Here is a 22,425-nt window from a genome sequence, read left to right on the forward strand (position 1 = left end):
ACCGCAGTGTAGACAGATGAACTGCCTGTTGACTACGTGTGAAAAAGCAAATTAAGCGCACAAATGGAAACTGCTATGACATTAAAGAAAACAGTGGTTAGTGGCATCAAAAATAAGGAACTGGATGTAGTAATAAAAATAATAGTAATAATAATTTTGATCCCATTTCTTCTCCTTGAACACCTAGACTGCTTTGTGGGTAGTTGCCTATGGTATATAGAGTACATACAAGATGCATCTATACAGTAAAGCTCCTTGAGTTTCTCATGGACTACCCAAAGCGTGAGTTTAAGTGGCCTGATTGGCTGCAAAGAGCATTGATAAGAAGGAGGTCAAAAATCAAGAGTCACAGAACCTTCCTGTGGCCTGGAATGAATCTCTGCTCAGACAGCATCTAACCATGAACCTTACCTCTCTGTTCATTCTTAAAGAAAGGGCCAACCTCCTCTTACTCCCACCCTCTGCCATATGTCATTTATAATATTCTTGGCATTTATCTGTCTTGCCTAAAACATATGAGAACATATGAGGAAGAGGCAGCAGAGGAGGGACAGAAAGGAAGTCACACCTCCTGCCGTAAGCAACAGCGACCTCAAATTCGCTAATCGATGGCAAGCAGCGCTTGACTATAGGCCCACCAGGGAACAGTGTGAAGCCCAGGCCTGCACACTTGCCATGGAACAGCCCCAGAAGCCAGGCAGATGGCTGCCCACCTTTACATGGGACGCCACAGGGGCAGTTGCCGTAAGCACCAAAGAGGAAGATACTGCCAAAGAGGAGGATGAGGCAGTAGAGGAGGAACGGGAATAAAGTCACACCTCCTGCCGTGATAGACAGCGACCTTGCTTCGCTGATCGACAAAATGCAGCGCTTGACTATAGGCCCACCATGCATGTGTGCATTGTTCTTATCTCTACCCTTGACTTTTACATTCCTTTCTGATTCTCCTCCCTATCCCTCTGGGTGAGGGGGAGGGAGCAAGTGGCTGCGTGGTGTTTGGTTGCCTGCCAGGGTTAAATCACAACACCTTGTTTCAATTAATACACATTTTAGAATATATCAGCCTTGAAAATAAGAGTCAGGAATGCTGCAGAATCTACTGCAGTCCTTAGCAAATAACTCACACTGTGAAGACCTCTTTCCTCATGTCTGAATCTGCTTGTCTATAGCTTCCAGCCACTAGATCTTATCCTTTTTAGCCAGACTAAAGATCCCATTATGAAGGTTTTGTTCCCTGCATTTGTACTGGTAGACTCTGATCAAGTCATCTCTTATCCTCATTTATGAGGAAGTGCAAAGAAGCAGCTTGTTAGATTTTTCACTACACATTTTCTACTCTTGTAATTAGTGCCATGGCTTTCTCTGAACTTTCTCTAATTTAGCCATATTAATTAACGAACACAGGCCTCAAACTGGACAAAGTATTCAAGTAACAAAAGCACTTATGTCAAATTCAGAAAGATATGCCTACACAATACATCTGTACCTATTCCTTCAAAGTTCATAAAAGTTATTTAAGACACAGAATTGAACTGGAAACCCACAGCCATCTGATGATCAACAGACTCCCCCAGTCAAATCAAATAGTCAACATTTCCTTTTGCCTGAAGTTATTAAGGCTGCTACTTACACATGATCAACTGCGTCTCAAGCTGTTACAGATATCACTTCACAGAACTATGTTTTTAGAATAAATATGGACAGCATTTTATTTTCCTGTACAGTTCATTGCATTGAAATACATCCAGCTTTGTGCCAATTTTGGCTGGGTAAGTGGTGCAAACAGTACCACTGCTGAATCCTCTTCCTTACTTGACAGTGCTTTAACCTTTCAATCCTCAGCAAACCATCCTTAGCTATTAGATAGGTTTTTAGGACACTGATAAGAAGCTAAGTGCCGTAGGGCTGAGAAAGGATGTCATTAAGAGTCCAAGAGGAACACATTCTTTCAGCGATGAGTCTCATTTTACACTGACATTTTTACACCTAAGAATTAGCTGTCCTTTAATACATGTAAACCATGTGAAGCATTGCTGGCTGATTACACAAGACTTTCATTTATGAACCAACATACGGACTACTAAGTCTAATCTTCACAGAAATCAGAGAGTATCACATTGACACTTTTAGCTTTAGCAACCACTACTAATTTCGTCAAAAATATATCAAGCTAGCTTGACATTGTCTGGTTATCCTATAACTCATGTGGATTGGCACTAATTATGCAACACTTGTTTAATTCATTAATTAGGTCCCTTATAATTTTGTCCAGAAGTTATGTCAAGCATACAGTTATGTAATTATCCAGGTCATGTCTTTTACCCTCTTTGAATGTTGGCACATTAGCCATTTTTGTGCTATTTCTCCAGTATTTCAAAGCTTATAAAAAAATCAACATTAATGATCCAGGAAGCTCATTGGACAGCCCTGTTGAAACTAATTATCTGGGCATGCCAGTTTAAAAATATGTACATTTAGCCACTGCTAAAGAGCAATCCCTTGAGCACCTGTTACTGGAAATTATTTCATTGATTTATTATACAATTACATAATATAACACATACATTCCCTAGCTTTTTACATCACTTAACAATTATACTACATCCCTCTCACATTAGACCAATACATCTGTTAAGACTCTTTCTGACTGTAAAGTAATTCTGTGCTTCTTATCAACACTGTCAGAAGCTCTGGAGAAAGGGGACAAAGAGGCATCGGGGCTTTTGCCTACATGGGGACTGCTTAGACATGTTGTAGGTGGCTTCAAAAATCCGCAAGACGCAAAAGGGAACTTGCAAAATCAGCAAAATGCGAGTGGGGGCTTGCAAAATCATCCAAGACATGAGTGGGGGCTTGCAAAGTCAGCAAGATGCAAGTAGGGGCTTGCGAAGTCCACCAGACGCAAGTGGGAGCTTGCAAAATCAGCAAAATGCGAGTAGGGGCTTGCAAAATCAGCAAAATGCGAATGAGGGTGATTCATTCAAACCTCCCCTGTATCCCCCTCCAGAATGCAGACAAGAGCATGAGGGGGTGGAGGAGGGGGAGAGCCTGTGTCCTTTACCAGACACCACCCACCAATGCCCTGAATACTCTAAATCTCTCCAACTGCATCGACTTATACTCGATACCGATTCCGAGGACGGCAAGCAGAAGCCTTGGCGGACCGATCCCAGCCGCCCTGACACCCCCCGACATTTGTGCCAGCCCACACCCCTTCAATGAAGGCCATTTTGTCTGAACCCAGCCACGCAGACATAGTGTTTTTCAGTCTGCCTCAACCTGCATCACCACAGGCACATCCAAACATTAGGCCCTGTATCTCCCCCACCGCCCCCCGCATGTCACAGCTTGGTTTTCAGGGTTGGCAGAAGCTGGAGTGTGTCCAGTTCTCGCTCTAGATGTGCCGCTCCTGCAAGTGCTCTGCACAGCTGGTGGGATTTTACAGCTCTGGAGCTGATCAAGAGGACAACGGCTACAATCCCTTTGGCAACTTGAGCCCTTACAGTGCTTCGTTTCAAATGTGCCTGTGCCCTCTTCCCTCAGAGAGGGACCTGGGCTTTTGGGGTCAACAGTGGAATTCTTGCCACATGGAATACATTTATGGAGGAAAACCTTTTTCTCCCTCTAACAAGCTTTCATTTTCAGTGTCCAACCTCCCTTACACCCAGGCACTCCAAGTTAACAATTAGCTCAGGCAGCTCCCATTTTTCAATCACACTGCTGTACTTCTAGCATGCCTTCATTACACAAAAGGGATAATGGCATTCTATTATCTTAAATTTTTAAATTGAAAGCAACTTTATATTAACCAAGGTGTCCTTAACAGCTACCTGATACACTTTCCATATTTACTCATACACTGCCAAAGAAGTAATTTTTTGTACAGTCTCATTACCCATGTGAAGTACTCAAGAAAACCAACCCAACTAAACACCACCTCACAGTTGGTTACCAAAAGGCACTGAAAGAAAGTCCGTGTCCTTACTATTTCACGTCAGAGTTCAGAACATAATTTAATATTAGGTTAAGATTTAGGATTGTTAACATGAAATCTGCAGTACACCATCAGTCCTCTCCAATACAACATTACCCTTTTTACTACAGATAATGAACAGATGCTTAGGACTAATAATCTTGTTTCATATCACCTTTTGAGGTTTTCTGCTACAGTCACTGTTACACCAATTTATTTATAAATCCACTTTTTAGTATTGAAAACATATTTCAGATTTCTTTTCAGCAGTTGATGGCTAAGAACCAGGTCTTGCATTTTGCAAAGTGGAAAAGCTTCCAAAGAATGCTACACAGTCCAAATATTAAGGTACTTCCCTAAGTTTAATTAGGTACTAAATCATAGGTCTGCTACCTATTGCAGACTATTTAGAAGAGGCGAAGAAGATGCATCTTATGCTCATTTCTCCTTCCCTTAATCAACAGTTCTTTCTTGAAAACAAAGACCCACCTTACTTGACATATTCTTGAAACTGACTCTTTTCTACAACAAATCAAAGTTTAGTTAGAAGAATATAGATGGCCAGAAAAATCTTTAATTAATTTGCGTATGTTCCTAACTGCATCTTTTAAAAGAAGACGACTGACAAAAGACAACAAAAACATTCTGTCCCAAGTAAATAAACACCAGGCTTCACTGATTTTCTTTGTACCTCCAATAAAGAAAACAAATTTCAATCTTAGAAAATTATTTATGACAAAAGTCAGCGACTTCAATATTTAGACAAAGTTAACACAAGTAGAAATGACTTGTTGAGACAAATCATAAAGGAAGACTAGTAGAGGTTATGCAATATTTTACCAGGTACCTAAAATCTCACATTTCCTCTTAGAGCTTTCTCCTACATTTCTAAATTAGTCCAAAACAAAGAGATCTCATTTTAATCATTAATGACTGTAGTGAAAGCAGTCTAGATTTCTTGGTCCACGTAACATTAAGAGGAAATCTAGCCAAATGCCTGCCTACTTAGATCACTTTATGCTTAGATCAAATTTATGCTTTAGACTAAATGAAAGAGTATCAGAAAGAACAGGCTTTTGTGTTAAGCACTTTTTTATTGAAGTAGGAGATAAGCATTAGAGACTATTCCACGGAGACAGTATTATTATAAGATAACCATTGCTTTGTCAAAGACCTAATCCTTCATAAAGGGATTGGGGGAAGCAACAGAAACAAGGAAGAGGACAAGAACAAAAACAGGAAGAAATTTAGAAGAAAAAAAAAAAAAAAAGGAGAAAATACATCCAGAGCCAAACTTTTTAAAAAAAAGGTGGGAAAACACCTACAAAGTTGCAGCTAGTTTTATGAATTCTGTAATGTTCAAATACATTCATATCGCAACTGGATTCACACTGCTTAGGGATAAGAACTTGCTTGAATTCTTGTGCTTACTAAAACAACATCTCCATGAGAAAGTGCTGTTGGTAGCATTTCTCCTGGCATACAGTTGCCGATACATCAGTAAAAATGTATGTACAGAAGGTTGATGGAGAGGGCTTCCTAAAGCAGGATGTTGTATCAGCAGAAGATGTATGAGTAAATGCAGTTAAGCATATTCTCACAGCATTTGCATCACACTGAGGGAAAATAGCCGGTCCTTTAAAAAAAAAAAAAATGCAAGGAGTTCTAAGGCAACATTCCCAGTGCTCCATCACATCATTTCCACGTTGCACAGATTACATTCCTGGTTCCTCTGTTGCACTTCTATGATCTGTTCTTCCACATGGCAGTTTTTGCTCTGTCAGCTCAGCTTTTGACACTGAGGATTTCGGATGGTGATGGACAGCAATGTAAACCTGGAATGACCAATGACTGCTTAACTTTCAGGTGCAGGAAGGTAAATTCTTCTAACTGTCAGTTAATTTTGCCATATCTCAAACACACCTGAGCTCCATGAACTGCTTTCCACATGGAAAAACTGATAATTATGTTCCACTTGCAACCCCCAGCTGCTATCAGTCAGTAGAAAATGTTTTGGGATCTGGAAAGCCCGGAGTGAAGTTTGTCACTAACTGGGCATGCAAGGTCTTCAAGGTGTATCTTGTTGCGCATGCTGCTAACACTAGACAATGCCTGACAATAATAAAAGCATGTGGAAGGATGATCATTCACATCACAGTGACATTTGCAGCAATGACACACAACATGTTTTTAATTCTACTTTTTTGGCCCTACTATATTGCCTCTGATTATAAAAACTGAATTTGCTATTCTTCCCTAGTTACACAAGTTCTGATGGACCTCTGGAAAGAGTGACTGATGATAATTTGCACCATGAACTTTACAGCAAGGTGAATGCAGGGTCATTTCGCCCCGATCAGTCTATTCCATTGGCAAGACTGAATTGCCAGATGTGTTCCTCAAGGATCCCTGGCTTTAAATTAGGACAACATACTCTGAGACCACCATAGAAAGACTTGAATTGCCTCTCAAAACAACATAGACCAATAGCAGGGAAAACACCAAAGAATGCCAACAATGTGACTATTACAAGACCAAACGTTTCTACTGCTATTAAAGGATGTTGTACTTTACCTGATCCTTTGCAATAGCATTGAATAAAAAGTGCAAGTATTACTGGCAGGTCAGAGAGTAGGAAGCATAGAGATACAATATGCTGATTCAGAGAAGCCTGTTACAAGAACAATTTCCAGAGCACAAGCAGAAGCCATAAGACAAAGTTTTCTGGAACGTGCTACTTGCATGTTATGCTGTAGTCATAATGCTTTGTGCTCTTGTGAACAAACATGACTTGCCTTGTAAATTCATTTTAGTTGCTTTTTAATTAGAGGACAGAGAGCTACCAAGTAATATGGGGAAAAGGATGGATGGTCCTTATGTTTTTGAAGTTTAAATACATAGTGATTTTCACCAAGAAAAGCGTAGTTTATGTGGCCGTAAAGGGAAAAGAGCCTACCTGGTTTTAGTAGGTAGAAGCAAGATACAGTTGTTAAGCTACACACCATGTAGAATACTTCACGTTTCCATAGTGACAGTATAAACTATGAGTTGTACTCGGGCAACCAGGGTAAGACTATAGTTCCAGCCAGGGATGAATTTTATCTATAGGGAACAAAACAGTGACCGACAGAATTTAAGTCTGAAAGCTTTATTCCGACAGAATTTAAGTCGGAAAGCTTACTAGTCCAAGTTTGTTACCCTGAGAACTGTAGCGCTGATTTGGTACTTAGGCATTTTAGTCTATCCTTGCTTTGATACTGATGTTTTAGTCTAGCCTCATAGATCCATTTTCATGTCTACCTGCTTGTGACCACCATGGTAAAAGTTCCTGCTTTCCCTCGCTACCTTTTGCTGCGGATCAAGGTTGGCCCTTCCACAGGTATGTGGATGGTGTGCCTCAAAGTGCAACGCTTCACATAAACAGCTATTCTCAACTAGATCTATAAACTTAACACACAGGAAACAATAAGGAGCAGTCTGAAGTTTTCCCATAAAGATCACCAAAGTGAAATACAGACCTTGTTTCACTGGTGTCAACAGCTTCATATCACAAGTACTTTAAGGAAAATATCCAAGAACAGCATTCCATAGTTGAGACCAGTGGGATGGGATTTGTCTGGGTCCTCAGCAGATGCTGTGCCAATTTAAACATTGTTAATTCATTATAAGCAGCAGTGATCCAAGCAGATACATTATTCATAAGAAAATCAAAGACCCAAGGAAGAGGGCCACATAAAATTAACTTGGCTTTGGTCGCTTTGAAGAGATGATTGCACCATGAGACAACTGTGCCAGCCAAGACGCTCTACAAACTGGTAGGGTGCCAGACTAAAAAGCAACCAGACATCTGCTTAAAGACAGACATTGCAAGTTCAAGTAATTATTTTATATTTAGAGCATGCAATGGACGTAATTACCAGAAGACCATTTATAATGTCACATTTGTGTTCAGTTGACAGATAATTTGCATAAGGTCAGACAGGCTGAATCCAAGTTACTGGGTTTTATGAAAGGATCTTTGTACACGTTCAGATGCTATTCCAAACACAACATACATTAAGCCTTCTTGAACTTGGCCACTGCACTAACATTAAAAAGCTGTAACCATCATAACAGCTATCTAGCCTCAGTCAGACCCTGGGCTTACAGAAAATCCAGTGTTCAGTAACCTACACTGAACTTACAATGCATAACTAATATTACTTCCTAAATCTAGGTCATTACAAAGAATTAATTGAAGGCCAGTCAGATGATCACCGAAACCAGCACCAATGGAAAGGAGAAAAAGTGAGGGAAGAAAGGGAAGACAGAAAGGGATGTTAAGCTCTTACAGGTAGAATGAATGAAGAAAGAGGAGGGGCATGTATGTGAGTAATTGCAGTATAGCCTCTAACACACAACTTCTACAGAAAGGATAGGTCAGACCTTGCTTTAAGCCTGACTGTGTTGATTCAACTTGATCTATAAATTGACACAAACGAGTTAAGCAGTCATAGGCCTACATAATTTGTTTTACCTTGATACCACCACATCAATTTAACTAAAGCGATATAAACAGCAGGTTTAGAATCACAACCCATTAAACTTTGACCAAGCAGCAGTTACTACCTGGGACCGTGTTCCACCACCAGCATTGGGGGGTGGGGGGGGAAAAGTCACTTACTGACAACAGATTAAAATGCTCTTCAGAGCAAAGATCAAAGCTCAGACCCTCCTTTTCCAGATACACTCTCTGTTGGAGGGTCACGCTTATATGACTGAATGCTATGTCAGTGAAATTAAGCAAGGTAGATGTCCTACAGCCAGCCTCACACAGCCTAGGTGGATGCTGTCATTGTCAGATTATTTGCATTAAAGGAACAGAAGCTGCTACCTGTAATGGAGCAGATCCCACTTCGAGTCTGAGAAGACCCCGTTCCTAAAGTGGTTTGAATCCCAAGCAGAATCAGATACTTAAACTCTGATCCTATCAGTTGGAGGACAAATGCTTATGTTCTTACCTTTCACGTGTGCTAGCTCAGGTAGTTCTCCAGCTCACACTAACTACCATTCTAAGACACTGTCCATTTCTTTTAAACCAGTAGCAAGTGTAGCTCCTTAATTCAGGGATAACAATCTTGCTTCCAGGAGTAAGTGTTGCAGTCCTGAGGCTCATAATATCTTTGTGCTTCTGTTTGTGAATCCAGCTGTAGGTACCAGGCCATTAACAAACTAAAGAGTGTCAAACAATGCCAAAAGACAAACATCTAGGATAATTAATCTCCAAGTAAACACTTACATCCAATTCAGTGTTGAAAAAATACAAAACTACCCAGTACAAGCCAAACCTATGCTGCAGCCAAAAGCCACTTCCAAGCCTGCAAGAAGTCTGCCAAACAAGGCAGGACATTTGTTCTATGAAAACCAATTAAGTACAAAGCAGATATTTTAATACCATTCAGCTCTCAAACACTTGACAAGCTGGGTTTTAAAAAGGTACTAACTGGACTTTCCATAGTTAATAACACCACAAATGCTAATCTTTGATTTCTAAATATATTGTTTATTTATAGTTAAACATTAATATCTGAACAGAAATCTGCAAGCATGCAGGGATAATCTCAGTGATGTTTTTGTTTAAACTGAAGTCCACAGTAGCCACATGTTCCAGTCTTTGTATCTTTGTCCTGGAAAAATATAAAAATACAAAAGCTGTTAGTTCCCCTTTATAAAACTTCTAGAAATTACAAATATTCTCTTGTATATTTATATGTGCCACTTTAAAAAACAGATCAGTATAGCTGAAGTACAAAGTTTAATCTTATTTGAAACACTGAAAATAAGAACAGCGATATGAGGTTCGTGCTTGACTTCTGTATCCGACACAGCTTCCTTTCTGCCAGCCTTTTAACTACCAGGCCTAATCACAACAACGTTAATTTTAAAGTCAGGTGGTGTCTCTTCAGCAGTAAAAGATCCTCTTAACCAAACTGGACATCTTAAGTCAGTTCAGTCATATCTTTCCAGTGTTCTGAAAAGATCATTTCATAATTAAGGTAATACAGAACAGGATTTGGCATTTCCAAGTTATATATAGACAGGAATTCTGGACAGTAGTATCAGCTGACAGAGTTAGTTGCAGGTAGAAGGAAACTTCAGTAGGATTCTGGGATGCTGAAAGAAAACATTTTGGAGAAAAGTAGCAGTTATTACTGTACAAAATGTTATTCTGCTCTCCAAAAGATACATTTATTTTGGAAAATTTAGAAGTATGACTGACTGCGAGCTGTTGTTACAGTACTTCCTAACACAACAAAACACAAAGACAGATAAACTCTCATGGATCTTCTGTTACTTAGCAACACAAATTTTTGGTCATGAAAAAGTAAACTCATGGCTCCCCTTCCTTAATACAGGATTAAAATTGAAAAATCCAGGCTACCCTCCACCCCCAAAAGCCTGAATTGAAATTGTTAGGGCTAGAGGAAACAAGCTGGTCTAACACCATTTTCTCTGTTTGCAGGCATTAGCTTTCAAGAGCTAAATCACAGACATTTGTAATTTGATTGTTAAACACAACAGAATCTCAAAATTCACAAAATCTAAAGCATTCTTCAAGAAGAGCATGGCACAGGTCAAACAAATCAACACAAATGCAACTAATCAGCAGTGTACTACAGAAGTTAATTTAAGACTGACAAACACAAGCTTCCCAAGTATTATGAACCAGAACCGCTGAGCGTTTGACTGAATAATATAAAATGAATGATTACTAAGTTCTTACGTTGTTCAAAAAAGTACTTGTGATTATAGCCAGGAGTCACAACACCACTGATACTGAAGGACACTAGCTGTCCCCCATCATTCTTTTGGATATTAAATAAATGCCAAAGTTTAGGTGAGCAAGCGTTTAGACACCTGCATCTCAGTCTCTCTGCCTGAGAACAGTGCCTAAGCAACAGGTCATCGTTGATTTCACTGAGGCTGTATGTCAGTAGCCTCAGTATTTTTACTCTCTAGAATAACAATACACTGGGAACTATCACTACTGTCAATAGGAGGATAAGACAACACTTAATCTTTGCTGATTTTCTGACCGTGATAGAAACATTCGATCTTCAAAATTACCAAGATTCGCAGAGACTGAAAGAGGGGTTGGTTGGTTTGTTTGTTTGGTTGGGTTGGGTTTTTTTCCTGTTCTTCCTTGAACTTGCAAGATTCAGAATAAACTGCATATTCCCAAGAATATTACAAATGTATCCTCAATCTACACAGTGGCATTTAAATAGTCAGACTGTCTCAAAACACAGCAAGCATGGGGGTTTTTTGTTCTCCAAGCACTGCTTGTTCATATTACTTCAGTTAATTTGTTTAAAAATTTTTTTTTGTCCTATCAAACAAATCAAGATTTAAAAAATAAATTTATGTAACTTCAAATTGAAGCCTTCTAACTCTTCCAATTAAAAAATTCTTAGTTTTATATTAGGCACCAAATAAAACAAGCTTCTCAAATGGTTTACTCCTTTTACTTTGTTAAACTAACATGCCAAAAAGTAGATAATATTACAAACAAGAATTTACAAAGCATGCTATACACAGAACAAAGTTATTACCAAGTTTATGTATACTTTAGGATGTCCCAAAGCTCCACCACCACCGTCGCATGATACCACTCTACTTTCAACTTCACTCACAGGCTGTTCTGCTATCAAATCAATTGCAAAGTTCTTGTTCACCTGTAGGAGAAAAAGAAAACTGTCAGATACCTTCCCCATTCAGACAGAAAGCAATTGTTATTTATCACCTCCCCAAGCAGTTCTACTACAACCATCCTGAGAAGTTCCTGCATAGGCTTTCTCCCACCTCCATCACCAACTCAGGCTGTGCTATAAGCCAGGTCAGTGAACTATGCATGTTAAACTCTGCATAAGTAATCTCCTTCCCCTCATACACAGGCCACATCAGTACTCAGGTTTACAACATGACCTAAGCAGATTCTGCAGAGCAGGAACAAGCAGCCAAGAACAGAAGATATTCAACTGATGTTGCCTCTGTATTGTGCTTCAGCAACTACATGATAAAATTGCAAGAGACTCACTGCTGATAAACTCAAACAATAGTGGGACAAGTAAGGTCAGGAGTGAGATAAAACCACTGCTGGTAATTTAGAGCCTCTCACCGTGTACCTTATCCTATCACTACACGGGAATCTCAGGAAAACATGAACATGGTGCATAACAGAAGTCAGAAAGGCAAACTGTTCAGCATTATAAAAAGCAAAATCTCTAAATGTCACTATGCTACTGTGTAAATCCCTCTTAGCACACTTACTGAATATGCACATCACTGATCAAGTAGGGCTTTTTCCTAGAGCACACCTGTGTGGCCCAGCAAACACATCCACCTCCAGACAGGCCTGCGACACAGCAGCTCACACCTCAGCAGGACCTACAGCACCCAGCCACAGCGCTTTCCTCCCTCATCCACACCAGGCTGTTCCAACCCACTCCAAGCCAGCACTGAGCAGACAACTACCCCTACCCCTCAGGTCAACGTGCTCCAGGAGAAGCCAGTTTTTTCAAAGGCGATGTTATACATACACAAATATAAAATTATATGCACACCCAAAGAAGGCACTATCTACTCCTCTGTGGATAAGGTTCATAAACATGCTGGTATTTGAATGAAGATAGGATTCTTAGGAAAAAGATACCTAAATGTCCATTAAATGAATCCTTAAGAACTACAATAGTATGTTTATATAGTTCTAGTGCACAACTTAGGATCTTTCACCAAGCCCTCAATTAAATCTCCCCAAACTTTGCATTTCAGTACAGCACTGGAAAAGTCAGTTTTGCCAACAACTGGATTTTCTTTACTGAAAGAAGATGATAGCCAAAGTTAACAAAAATTTAATTTTTGGTATTGAAGCAAACTGGCAACATCAAGAACCCTACTCCCTGAGGTCTGTGTCCTACAAGTCATATGTAATCTTTGACAACCTGCAAGGATTTTTATTGCTGCTTTTAATAATGCTCAAGATAGTGCGTCCTTCATTTCGTGCTAAAGCAGCAGGGAGTTAGCACCATGATGCACCTCTGCTTCAAGATCAGAAGTAGAACTCCACTCCTCCCAACATTTCTTAACAATAAAGGTATTTGTGGGGAGAGGGGAGAAGCAAGAACCTCTCATTCACTGTACAGCTAGGCCTTGTCTGTGGCTCAGACTACTAAACAAGAAAGTCTATGAACTCACAGGGAATACATGCCAGAAGCAAACAGACTGAGAAAAACTAGGAGGAAAAAACCAAGTCGTTTCAAGTTACATCATGTCCCTTCAAATAAAGCACAGTGGTGTTAGTGGGAAGAGGCCATTTCCCTCAGCACATGCAAATGCTCCTTGCCCAATGCACATTCAACGAGCAGGTTTTATCCTGGCCATAGTGCCAATTTGAGAGTCCCATTGCTGCTTCTTTCCACCTACTTGCCTGTGCCAGTACATGGCCTGGGAGACCAAGAGAGAAAACCAAACTTGGAACTGACACAGATCCAAAGATCCAGAGAGAAGGAGGAGACTGTATTTAACCAGACCAGCTCTGAGGTCAGTTCTCCTCACAGCTACAGCTGCTGCACCAGCCCAACAGAAAGGGTAAAGCCAAAGCAGGAATGGCGGTGTTTAATTAGGTCGTGTGGTACCTTAGGGATTGTACAAGGGCAACATGAGCCTAGTCAGACTGCAGCAGATGCAGTTTAACAGTTGCCATGCTCAGTTTTCTGACAGCTACTTGCTTTAGGCCCTTACCAGAGCAGTAATCCCCTGGTTCTGCACAACCAATGCAGAGAACAATGATTTTAGCAAAAACACATGGATTTCATTAATGATTAAGCTGGCAAAACTGAGGGAACAATAGCCACATACTCTGGGCTGTGACCCTGGGCCTGGCCACTGCCCAGAGGGGCAATACACAGCACCCAGGCACAGGCTCAGACATCCTCCCTGAGGGCACTGCATACAGCAGCTGTGTCACCAGACAAGAAAGCTGCCACAGCTGGACCGGGCTAATCACAAGCCAGACCTGACCACCCGTAACACTCTGAAGGCAAAGAGAAGAGGTAACCAAGGAAGTACAGTCACCAACTTCACAGGCTAGCTTTAGCTTCAGAAACAAGACAACATTCAGACTACGGACACAGCTGAAATACCAGCAGCTGAAACACACTGGGGGATAATGGTGAAACCCCTACAGACAGATCTCATTAATAAGAACCGATGAGGATTGTTTTAGTATTTAACAAGAAATTTTGTTCCGATTTCACATTAAAACCTAATACTAAATCTTACTCGGCAGACTTAAAGCTTGTCTTTTGCTGGAGGAGGAGGAGGAACTGGGCCAAAATGAAAACCCTAGTGTTCCTCACCACAGACAGTCTGAAATCAGCTGCTGGCAAAGACACATCAGAGGAACCAGTACCCTATGGAGAATTAGGCTTAAGAAGCATTTCCTACAAAGTTACAGAACTAGCACAGAAGCAGACATTGCATTAGAGAGAGACATACTTTGTCACTCTCCTCCCAGAAGTAAACTACTTCATCATTTTAAGTAACATTTTCATTTAACTATTTCCCATGTAGAATCCCCACTTTTGCCACAAAGCACAAGTTAAATTGTACCCATGACACAACAAGATAAACTCAGTATAAAACCTCAGAAATCAGCATAATTAATTCAGGTTAATTTAGGAGGGGAATAATTATACGCAACTGCATTAAAAATCTACCACACCTGATATTTAATTACTCTACTATACATTCACACTTAGACACTAATCAGCTGTCTGGGCATCGAGGAATACAATTTACTGAAACAAATTTCTCTCCCAAAAGCCAGCAGATCCTTCACGGAGCTGTGATGTTTGATCCTTAAAGAACTCAGTGCTAAAGGACTTAAAGTTTCACATACCCATGCTATTGATAAGCAGCAGCGACAGGCCCACAAGATAATTTCACAGTGGCTATTATTATACATTTGCTGATATTACTAGACTTTGAAGCTTCGTTATTATACTCTAAATCTTAGTTTTGTTACATCACTATTTCAGCAAATGCTTCCTAGACTCTGGAAAGTCTCAAAAACATGTTTTTTAGTGGCCTCAAAAACTCAGTTTGGGTAAAGATCAAAATTTTAACTATGCAGAAGCAAATTAAGCTTCAGACACACAATTCAGCAGAGCATTTAATTATGTGATTTTTCTGAACACAAAGGGCACCTAAAACATGCTTAAAGTTTCCTTAAAACAAAAAAATGGTCCAAGTTTAAGATGCTCACGTGCCTACAGCTTTCACAGCCTAAATGTAAGCACTTAACAGATATAGGGCAACTCTTGAATTTTTCAGATTTGCCAAAAGTAGGGACGTATACAAAAGCTACTACAAGCTGTCTTAAAAGAAGACTTTTCACCACAGTGGAAAAAAAAAAACCCACCAAAAACCAAACTACAGAACAGTTTGGTTTTGGAAAGATTTTTTTATTTGGTTGGTTTTGGGTGATTTATCAGTTGTTTTTTCTTAAATCCTAATCAAGTTGAGGACATCAATATCAGGTATAAAAAACCACCACAAACCATCCCCTCTCCCATGAGTAATAGTAGAAGGGCTTACCTCCTTTTGTCGTCCAACAAATCTTACTCTTCTATAATCTTTTTCTTCATATACCTGAAGAATAAAATAACTTGATCTTATTTAAAAAGCAATAACCATAAATAAAGAACACAGAGGCTTGCAGCCCTGTCAAGACTAAATAGCTTAAATGGTTTCAACCTCAGTTTCAACTATTGACATCATCTTACAAATGTGTAGTGCATAGAAAAAGCAGTTTCCATTTCTCTCACACAGGAAAATATATTTTAGGTAGGAAAGCAGAAAAGAAAAGGGTGGTGGTGTTTAAAGCCAGTAAACAGGAGCTTTATCTCTGATCATAGAGACAAACAGAAAATCTATTACTTGTAATGTTGTTCTTTGATCCCACACTGCCATCTGGAAGGTGAGCTAAACCCGGAAAGTCAAGTTTCGTATTTATTTATGTCTGAGTTAAGCAATCACAGTGAGAACCTTCCGACATTAGCTCCACCAGCTGTGCCTCTTTCACATCTCCACAAGGTACCGCACAAGTCTCCCTTGTTTGCATGCTCAGTTTTTACACTAAAGAACAGATAAAATGGAGTTACGGGGCACTGACACTATCGTACCTCCCCTCTGTCACCTCCTCAGCTACATCAAACGTTACATTCAGACCACAACACTCGGTAACGGCTAATGACCCTGTTTCTAATCAACTTTTTCTTTTTTTGAAACCACACGTACCTTTTACCGAGATATCATCCGACAGCTTGAATTTCCACAGCACGTACTACGTGAACGAGCACAGCAGCGGTGCTGCTATCGGCCCCAGGCCCATACTCCCTCAGGCGCCGGCCCGGCGGCAGGCCCAGCCCGGACGCGCCCGCCCTCCCCGGCAGCGGAAGGGTAGCACCGACCCCCGACCGCCCCAGCCCCACACGCTCACCTGCCCCGTGTGCGTCACCAGCTCGCCGGTACCGGAGACCTGCACACCGTAGGGGCGAACAGAGGCAGCAACCACCGTCACCGGGCGGGACGGCAGCAAGCGGCTCAGCGGCAGTAGGCGGCAGAAGGTCGCACCGGGCGCCGCCATCTTGGACCGGCCACGTGACCCCCGCTGGGCGGGCGCAGGCGCACCCCTAGCCCCGCCCCCGCTGCCCCCCGCTCTTCCGCCGGGCCGCGGGCTGCGCGCACGCGCGGGGCTGGCCGCGAGGGTGACCGGCGGGCTGCGGGCTGCGGTGGGGGTGCTGGTCAGTGCCCGGCGCTTTCCGTTAGGGGCTGGGGGCGGTCGGTGGCGGGGAGGGGGGGAAGCAGGAGGAGAGCGGGACGGGTGTCCTCATCGGTGCGCTGTCCCCACAGGGCGCGGAGCATGCTGTCTCTCCTGGCCGGGGCCTCCGGGCCACTCCGCTCGCTGGGCCGCTCGTCGTTCTGTTCCCTGGCGCCGTGGTGGCGGGCGGCGGCGGCGGCGCTCTCCGCGCCGGTGAGCCGGGCCCAGCCGCTGTGGTGCGGAGCGGCCGCCCCCCGCGCCCTGCTGGCCGTCCCGCCGCCGCCCGGGCTGCTGCCGCCGCTCTGCGCGGGGCTGAAGACGAAAACCTCGTTGAAGAGGCGCTGCAAGGACTGCTTCATCGTCCGGCGGCGCGGCCGGCTGTACGTCTGCTGCAAGAGCAACCCCCGGCACAAGCAGCGGAAGCTCTAGCCCGGGCCGGGGGCGCCGCTGCGGGACCCGAGGGGAGAGAGCTGTTCGGTGTTCGCCTGTCGGGCCTGGAGGCCTGCTTTTTTCGTCCTTGCCACTGGGACCGCTCCCTCTTCCCTGGCAGCCCCGTGACTTCCGAGAGCTGAGTGCTGGGGACGCAAAGCGGTGCAGGTGACAAGTGTTTCAACGAAACACCATCGTAGGGCAAGTTTAGTTCTTGCCGGCCCTTGCTGTAACTTCAGACAAGTTCTTCATGCTGAGAACTGGAATGGGAAGCTGCAGCTTTCAGGACCTCTTTGTCAGTCATAAAGCCTTACTTAAAAACACCTCACTGTTAAGTTAGTAAGGGGAAAGCTGAATCATTGGACTCTTGAGATGCGTTTGTATTTGTTTAAAGCAAAATGAAAATAAACACTGATGTTCATTATTACAATATATGATGAATCTTTCTTAAAAATGACCCTGGATGTTGAAAGCTGTGATAACAGAAGCAATGGTTTCAAACTTGGGTGGGCGCTTAGGTAGCAAATAATATTCAATATGTTACATTGAAAGATACTGTGCTAGCTTTTGGCTTGGTTCACAGGTGAGGTGAAAATTTCTTTTGAGTTGCAGCAGACCTAATCCCATGTAGCTTCAGTAATTTCAATGTAAATGGCCCTTGCTGCTTATCACAGTTGGGTTTGGGGGGAGATGGCGGTATTTTAGCATATCTTATCAACACTTTTTTAAGTTTTAGTGTCTAAAGTAATTGTTTAATGATATATTGACCGTTTTCAGTGTATTTGGAAGTGTTCTCAGTCTCATCTTCCTTTGGAGAAGTCCTCTCTGATGTTTCTGGTGTACCTACTTTTCTACGGTTTCCCAAACCTTAACCCAAATAAAAAGGCAGTACCTAGGAATTGTTGCTTTTTGGGTGGAGTTTGTAAGCTATTTTGTGTAGGCGTCTATAGCAAAGAAGATAATAGTAATTTCAGATTCTAGCTAATTTGCCTTAAGTTTCTGCAAAGCTTTAGGCTTACTCGCATAAATCCATGAGGTTTTAGAATTATCTTTTCCTCCCTTCCTGTTTGCCCCCCCCCCCTTTTTTTTTTCAAATACAGCTTTTCCTGTGCCCTTTGAAACAACTCTCTCCCAAAGAGGGGTATGGAAAATGGATTGGAACAGTTATTGCCTCAGAGGGCACGTAGTCAGGTATACTGTTGAATGCAAACTAGCGGAGTGGTACCGGTGGGTTACAATTAGACAGCCAAATTTGTTACAATCCCCAAAGGTGTTCCTCGTGCTTCTGAATGTGGCTGTGCTTGAGGCAGGGGTGTTTGATCTTCCTAAGAACTAAGTTCTCAACAGAAGGTACCAAACTAAGCTTTCAGATGGCCATGAAGTTACTGCTACAAGTTTGCCGGAGAGTGTCCCTTGTTTAGAAGAGGTTGAACAGTTTGAGCACTGTGTTTTGACACCAGGTAGTGTGATGTCTTGAACTTTTCTGCCCGGTGATAATCCCACAACTTCAAAATTGCAGTAACTTTTACAATTACATCTGTTTTTTACTAGGTGCTTGGTGGACAATGAGAAACTGAGGCTGGGAAGTTGTGGGTAAGCAATGCAGAGGCAATAGTTATCGATTAGTTCCCATGCGCTGGGCATGTGTTGTCTTTGCACCCATCTAGTCACCTAAATGTGGGTTTAGAGAGAGGAGCAGGTTAGTTAACATACACATCCATCGTAGGGGGACTTAGAACAAGTTCATGGCAGTGAAGGTGGAGGGAAGTGGCTGGCTTCATCTGAAGACAGACTGATTCAAAATGTAAAAACCTCTTCAAAACCAAAGAACCTGGAAATAGTGGAAAACGCTGTTCCTGGTTTGAAGGAAACCTTCAAAAGGTTTGATTGAATTTTAGGCACTCATGAATAAGAACAGCTACTTTCTAAATACCTATAGGTTGTGCTTATAAATAAAATGTAAGCCGAGAAATTTCTTGGAAAAGTTTTACACCTTTAACGTGCTTTGCCAGTTAAGCAGCCTAAGCAACTGTAGATTTGAAAAGCTCTGATTCTCAAAGAAGAGTTCAAGGTACACATTTCTAGGTGCGCGCTGTGTGTTTTGTTCCAGCAGAAGAAAAGGCCTATATGCTGTGAACCCCTGTGATACCTTGTGAGCATAGATATTAGTACACCTTTAAGGTAAACAGTGTATGTCCAGAAAACCCAGTGATTTCCAGGCTCATCCACTTTCCTGGAGGGTGATGAGGACTGAGCAAGGAATGAGTTTGCCATCAGATGAAGTGAGGGTCTGCAGCATGTGTTTGGATTTTTTTAGGAAAGATAATTGGCAGCTGGTCTTACTGCCTCCCAAAAGGTTCATCCTGTCCCTTTCTGTCAGAAAAAAAGGCAACTTCCTGGTACAAGACAAATTGTGCTGGTGGGCCACTGAGGTTTTCAAACCAGGACTCCCTTGCAAAGAGCAACATCAGATAGCGAATAGACCTGCAAGTATGGATTGTCAGGGCTAGGAGCAGCAATCGTCTCTGGCCAGACTTTTTGAATGCAATAGTGTGTGGGACTCGGGGACAGATTTACTCATGCCAGGCTAGTGTCTATTAAATAGTCTACACCCAACAATAGGGAGTGATATTTAGGGGTAGGATTACTCCACAGCACAGAGGGGCACAAATTGCTATTTTTTCATCTCACCGTTAGCCTAAGACTTAAGTTTTTATACAGTGCTGACTCAGCAGCCTATTTCAACAGCTTATAATTAGGAAAAATTGTTTCACAATTAAAGCCATTTAATTTAGTGCTGCTAGTCAGAAGCTTGAGATGTGGAGTAATTTAAATTCAGATGTTCAATATGGCTGTAAATTATTTATGTGTCACCATCTGAACGGTCAGTTTTGTGAAACCTGGGCTGGAGCGTTCAAAGAATGGTGCATTCACGGCCATCACCAAAACAACATATTTGGTTGTGCTAATATCCTTGGAAAGAGGATTACAGGATTAGAAACTAGAAGGCTCTGAACTGTAATTGTACTTTGCCATTGTCTTGCTGTATAATCTTGGAAAAAGTAATTTTGCCTTTGTCTCAGTTTTTCCATGTTAGGCAGGAGTACTGAATCTCATGCTTCAAAGTATCTTTTTTTAGTTGATGTCCACAAAATGTTACAGAAGTGTTCTGAAAAGATATCAGATTCCATAGCTTTCTGTAATTTGTATGACATGAAGGTGACTAGAACTGGTGTATCACACATGTTTATTTTAGGTTTGTTTGCAACAGCTACAAAATGAGAAGCTGAAACAGTGTCATACAGTAGCCTAGTAGGTACTACCTAAGGGTTCACATCTGTCTTTGTGGGCTTTCTGAATGTTGTGCTGCTTAAACAGTTGTTTTCAAAGGATAGTGTTACACAACTGCTACTTAAGCTACCTGGGCCAAAAATGTAGTCCTGGAATACTAAAAATGCCAATCTGTATTAGTTCCATAATTGTATGCATTTATGCATTTCTTTTTTACCCCCCTGCCTCCCCATGTTCTGTGGGCAAAAGATGAAAGGGAGGGGAATGGTAAGGAGGGCACAGCTAGAGCGCAAAATGGTTTTTTGGGGGAAATAGGACCCAATGACATAGGAAGAAAAATCATACACTGAAAACTGAAACAAGGCGCAGGCTCCAATTACATTTTCAGCACCTGGTTTCCTGCTGGTTTTGTGTCTAGGTTACCCCTTCCAGAATTTCTTTATTCTTCCTTAAATCCCCACAGTGGAGCAGAAGTGTGACAACTGATGGCTCCTGTGACTGTCTCCGTCAATTGTACTGTTATGAGAATCATTTGCAGCTGTGAGTGACTGAACTTGCTTAACTGTTCAGAACTGTTCTAGGGAATGAGACTGTCAAATTCTTGATACGCAACAGGTAGATGTATTTAGGTCAACTGGAGGATAAATCTTAGAGCTCATGTATATTGATGACTGTCAGACTTTGTGGTTGTGTGTATCAGAATTACAGTATTGGTTGCTGAATTCAGGACAATAGCTCTGCAATAATGACAGGTGAGGGAGAAGTCTTTGGGAACTGTAATACTAGGGGAGCTGTGTCTGCTCGGATCAAGGCGGTACACACTGAGGTTAGCTGACTGACAAAATGACTTTTCTGGATTCTGACACCACCAAAGTCACTTTCTCAGACTCAGTTAACATAGTAATTTTTTGGTTCTGTAGACACCATGTTGCTTTTCCAATTATTGTATCATACCATTTACATAAGAAGGAAAAAAAAAAAGGCACAAGGAAGAACAAACCTTAAGAGCAATTGCTAATCCTTTGCAAAGTGTTAACAATTGGAAACCTTCCTTTATTTGCAGAGGTGAAGTAGGTGACTCTTCTCTAATATCCATGAGTCTAAGACTAGGCAAAGGAAAATGAAAAATTGGAAGTATTATTTTTCAAGAAAAATAAAACAAGAACATAAATACTCTTAAACAAGGAAAAAGAAAGTGAGAAGCAGGTTACTTTCTCTTCTTTGTTTAACAGTGCAAATGGACAGAACATGCTGTTGCAGGCACTGGTTAGAATACCTTCTCTGTAATGCCAAGGTCTTTTTGGGGTTTCAGGAAGATCCATGTACCTGACATTAGAGAGGTTTCGTTACCAAAGCTAGTTTACGTGTATCTGTAGTATCGCCATGTTCTAAAGTTCTGATTCAATAAGGGTGGACATACCCTGATATACACTGCTGAAGACTATCAAGTGACTTTTAAGATACAAATTAGGGATACAGTACTCCCATTCGGTTTAATAAGGCTGATTATACATGTAAATACTGGAATTCATTCCAGTGCAGCTCATCAGATTAACTTGGAATCTGTACCAGTAGCTTAAACGGAAGGAGTGTGTGTGTGTGTGCGTGTGCTGAAGATGTTAGTTCCAGAGACTGAGAAGGGACTGGGTTCTTTCCCACTAGCTGGGACAGTTTAACTCACTACACCCACGAGGGGTCATGCCCTCACCTGTCTGGTCTCCTGTGCTCTCCAGAACTGAATTTGCCTTCCTGTAGGAATAGCTGAACTGCCCATGAAGCTGTTATTGAACTGTCACACATTGCAGCCCAGTTTATTTAGGTAAGTGGTGGTGCTTTAGTTCTATACCTCTGGGAGATAAACTGCAGCAGT

General features: G+C 41.8%; 2 protein-coding genes across 2 annotated transcripts; one reads left to right on the plus strand and one right to left on the minus strand.

Annotated features, from left to right (window-relative positions):
• Positions 1 to 9,494: 9,494 nt before the first annotated feature.
• NDUFS6 (NADH:ubiquinone oxidoreductase subunit S6) lies at positions 9,495 to 16,704 on the minus strand. Its single transcript, XM_037380961.1, has 4 exons — positions 16,515 to 16,704; positions 15,611 to 15,664; positions 11,566 to 11,688; positions 9,495 to 9,639 (listed from the first exon to the last, which is right to left on the minus strand). The coding sequence occupies exons 1-4, from the start codon at positions 16,659 to 16,661 to the stop codon at positions 9,574 to 9,576; spliced, it is 390 nt and encodes a 129-aa protein (XP_037236858.1). The 5' UTR covers positions 16,662 to 16,704; the 3' UTR covers positions 9,495 to 9,573.
• A 50-nt stretch (positions 16,705 to 16,754) lies between these two features.
• MRPL36 (mitochondrial ribosomal protein L36) lies at positions 16,755 to 17,694 on the plus strand. Its single transcript, XM_037380962.1, has 2 exons — positions 16,755 to 16,818; positions 16,928 to 17,694. The coding sequence occupies exon 2, from the start codon at positions 16,938 to 16,940 to the stop codon at positions 17,262 to 17,264; it is 327 nt and encodes a 108-aa protein (XP_037236859.1). The 5' UTR covers positions 16,755 to 16,818; positions 16,928 to 16,937; the 3' UTR covers positions 17,265 to 17,694.
• The last annotated feature ends 4,731 nt before the right edge of the window (positions 17,695 to 22,425 follow it).

The sequence above is a fragment of the Falco rusticolus genome, chromosome 3 (assembly GCF_015220075.1).
Source record: "Falco rusticolus isolate bFalRus1 chromosome 3, bFalRus1.pri, whole genome shotgun sequence".
Classification (NCBI taxonomy): Eukaryota; Metazoa; Chordata; class Aves; order Falconiformes; family Falconidae; genus Falco; species Falco rusticolus.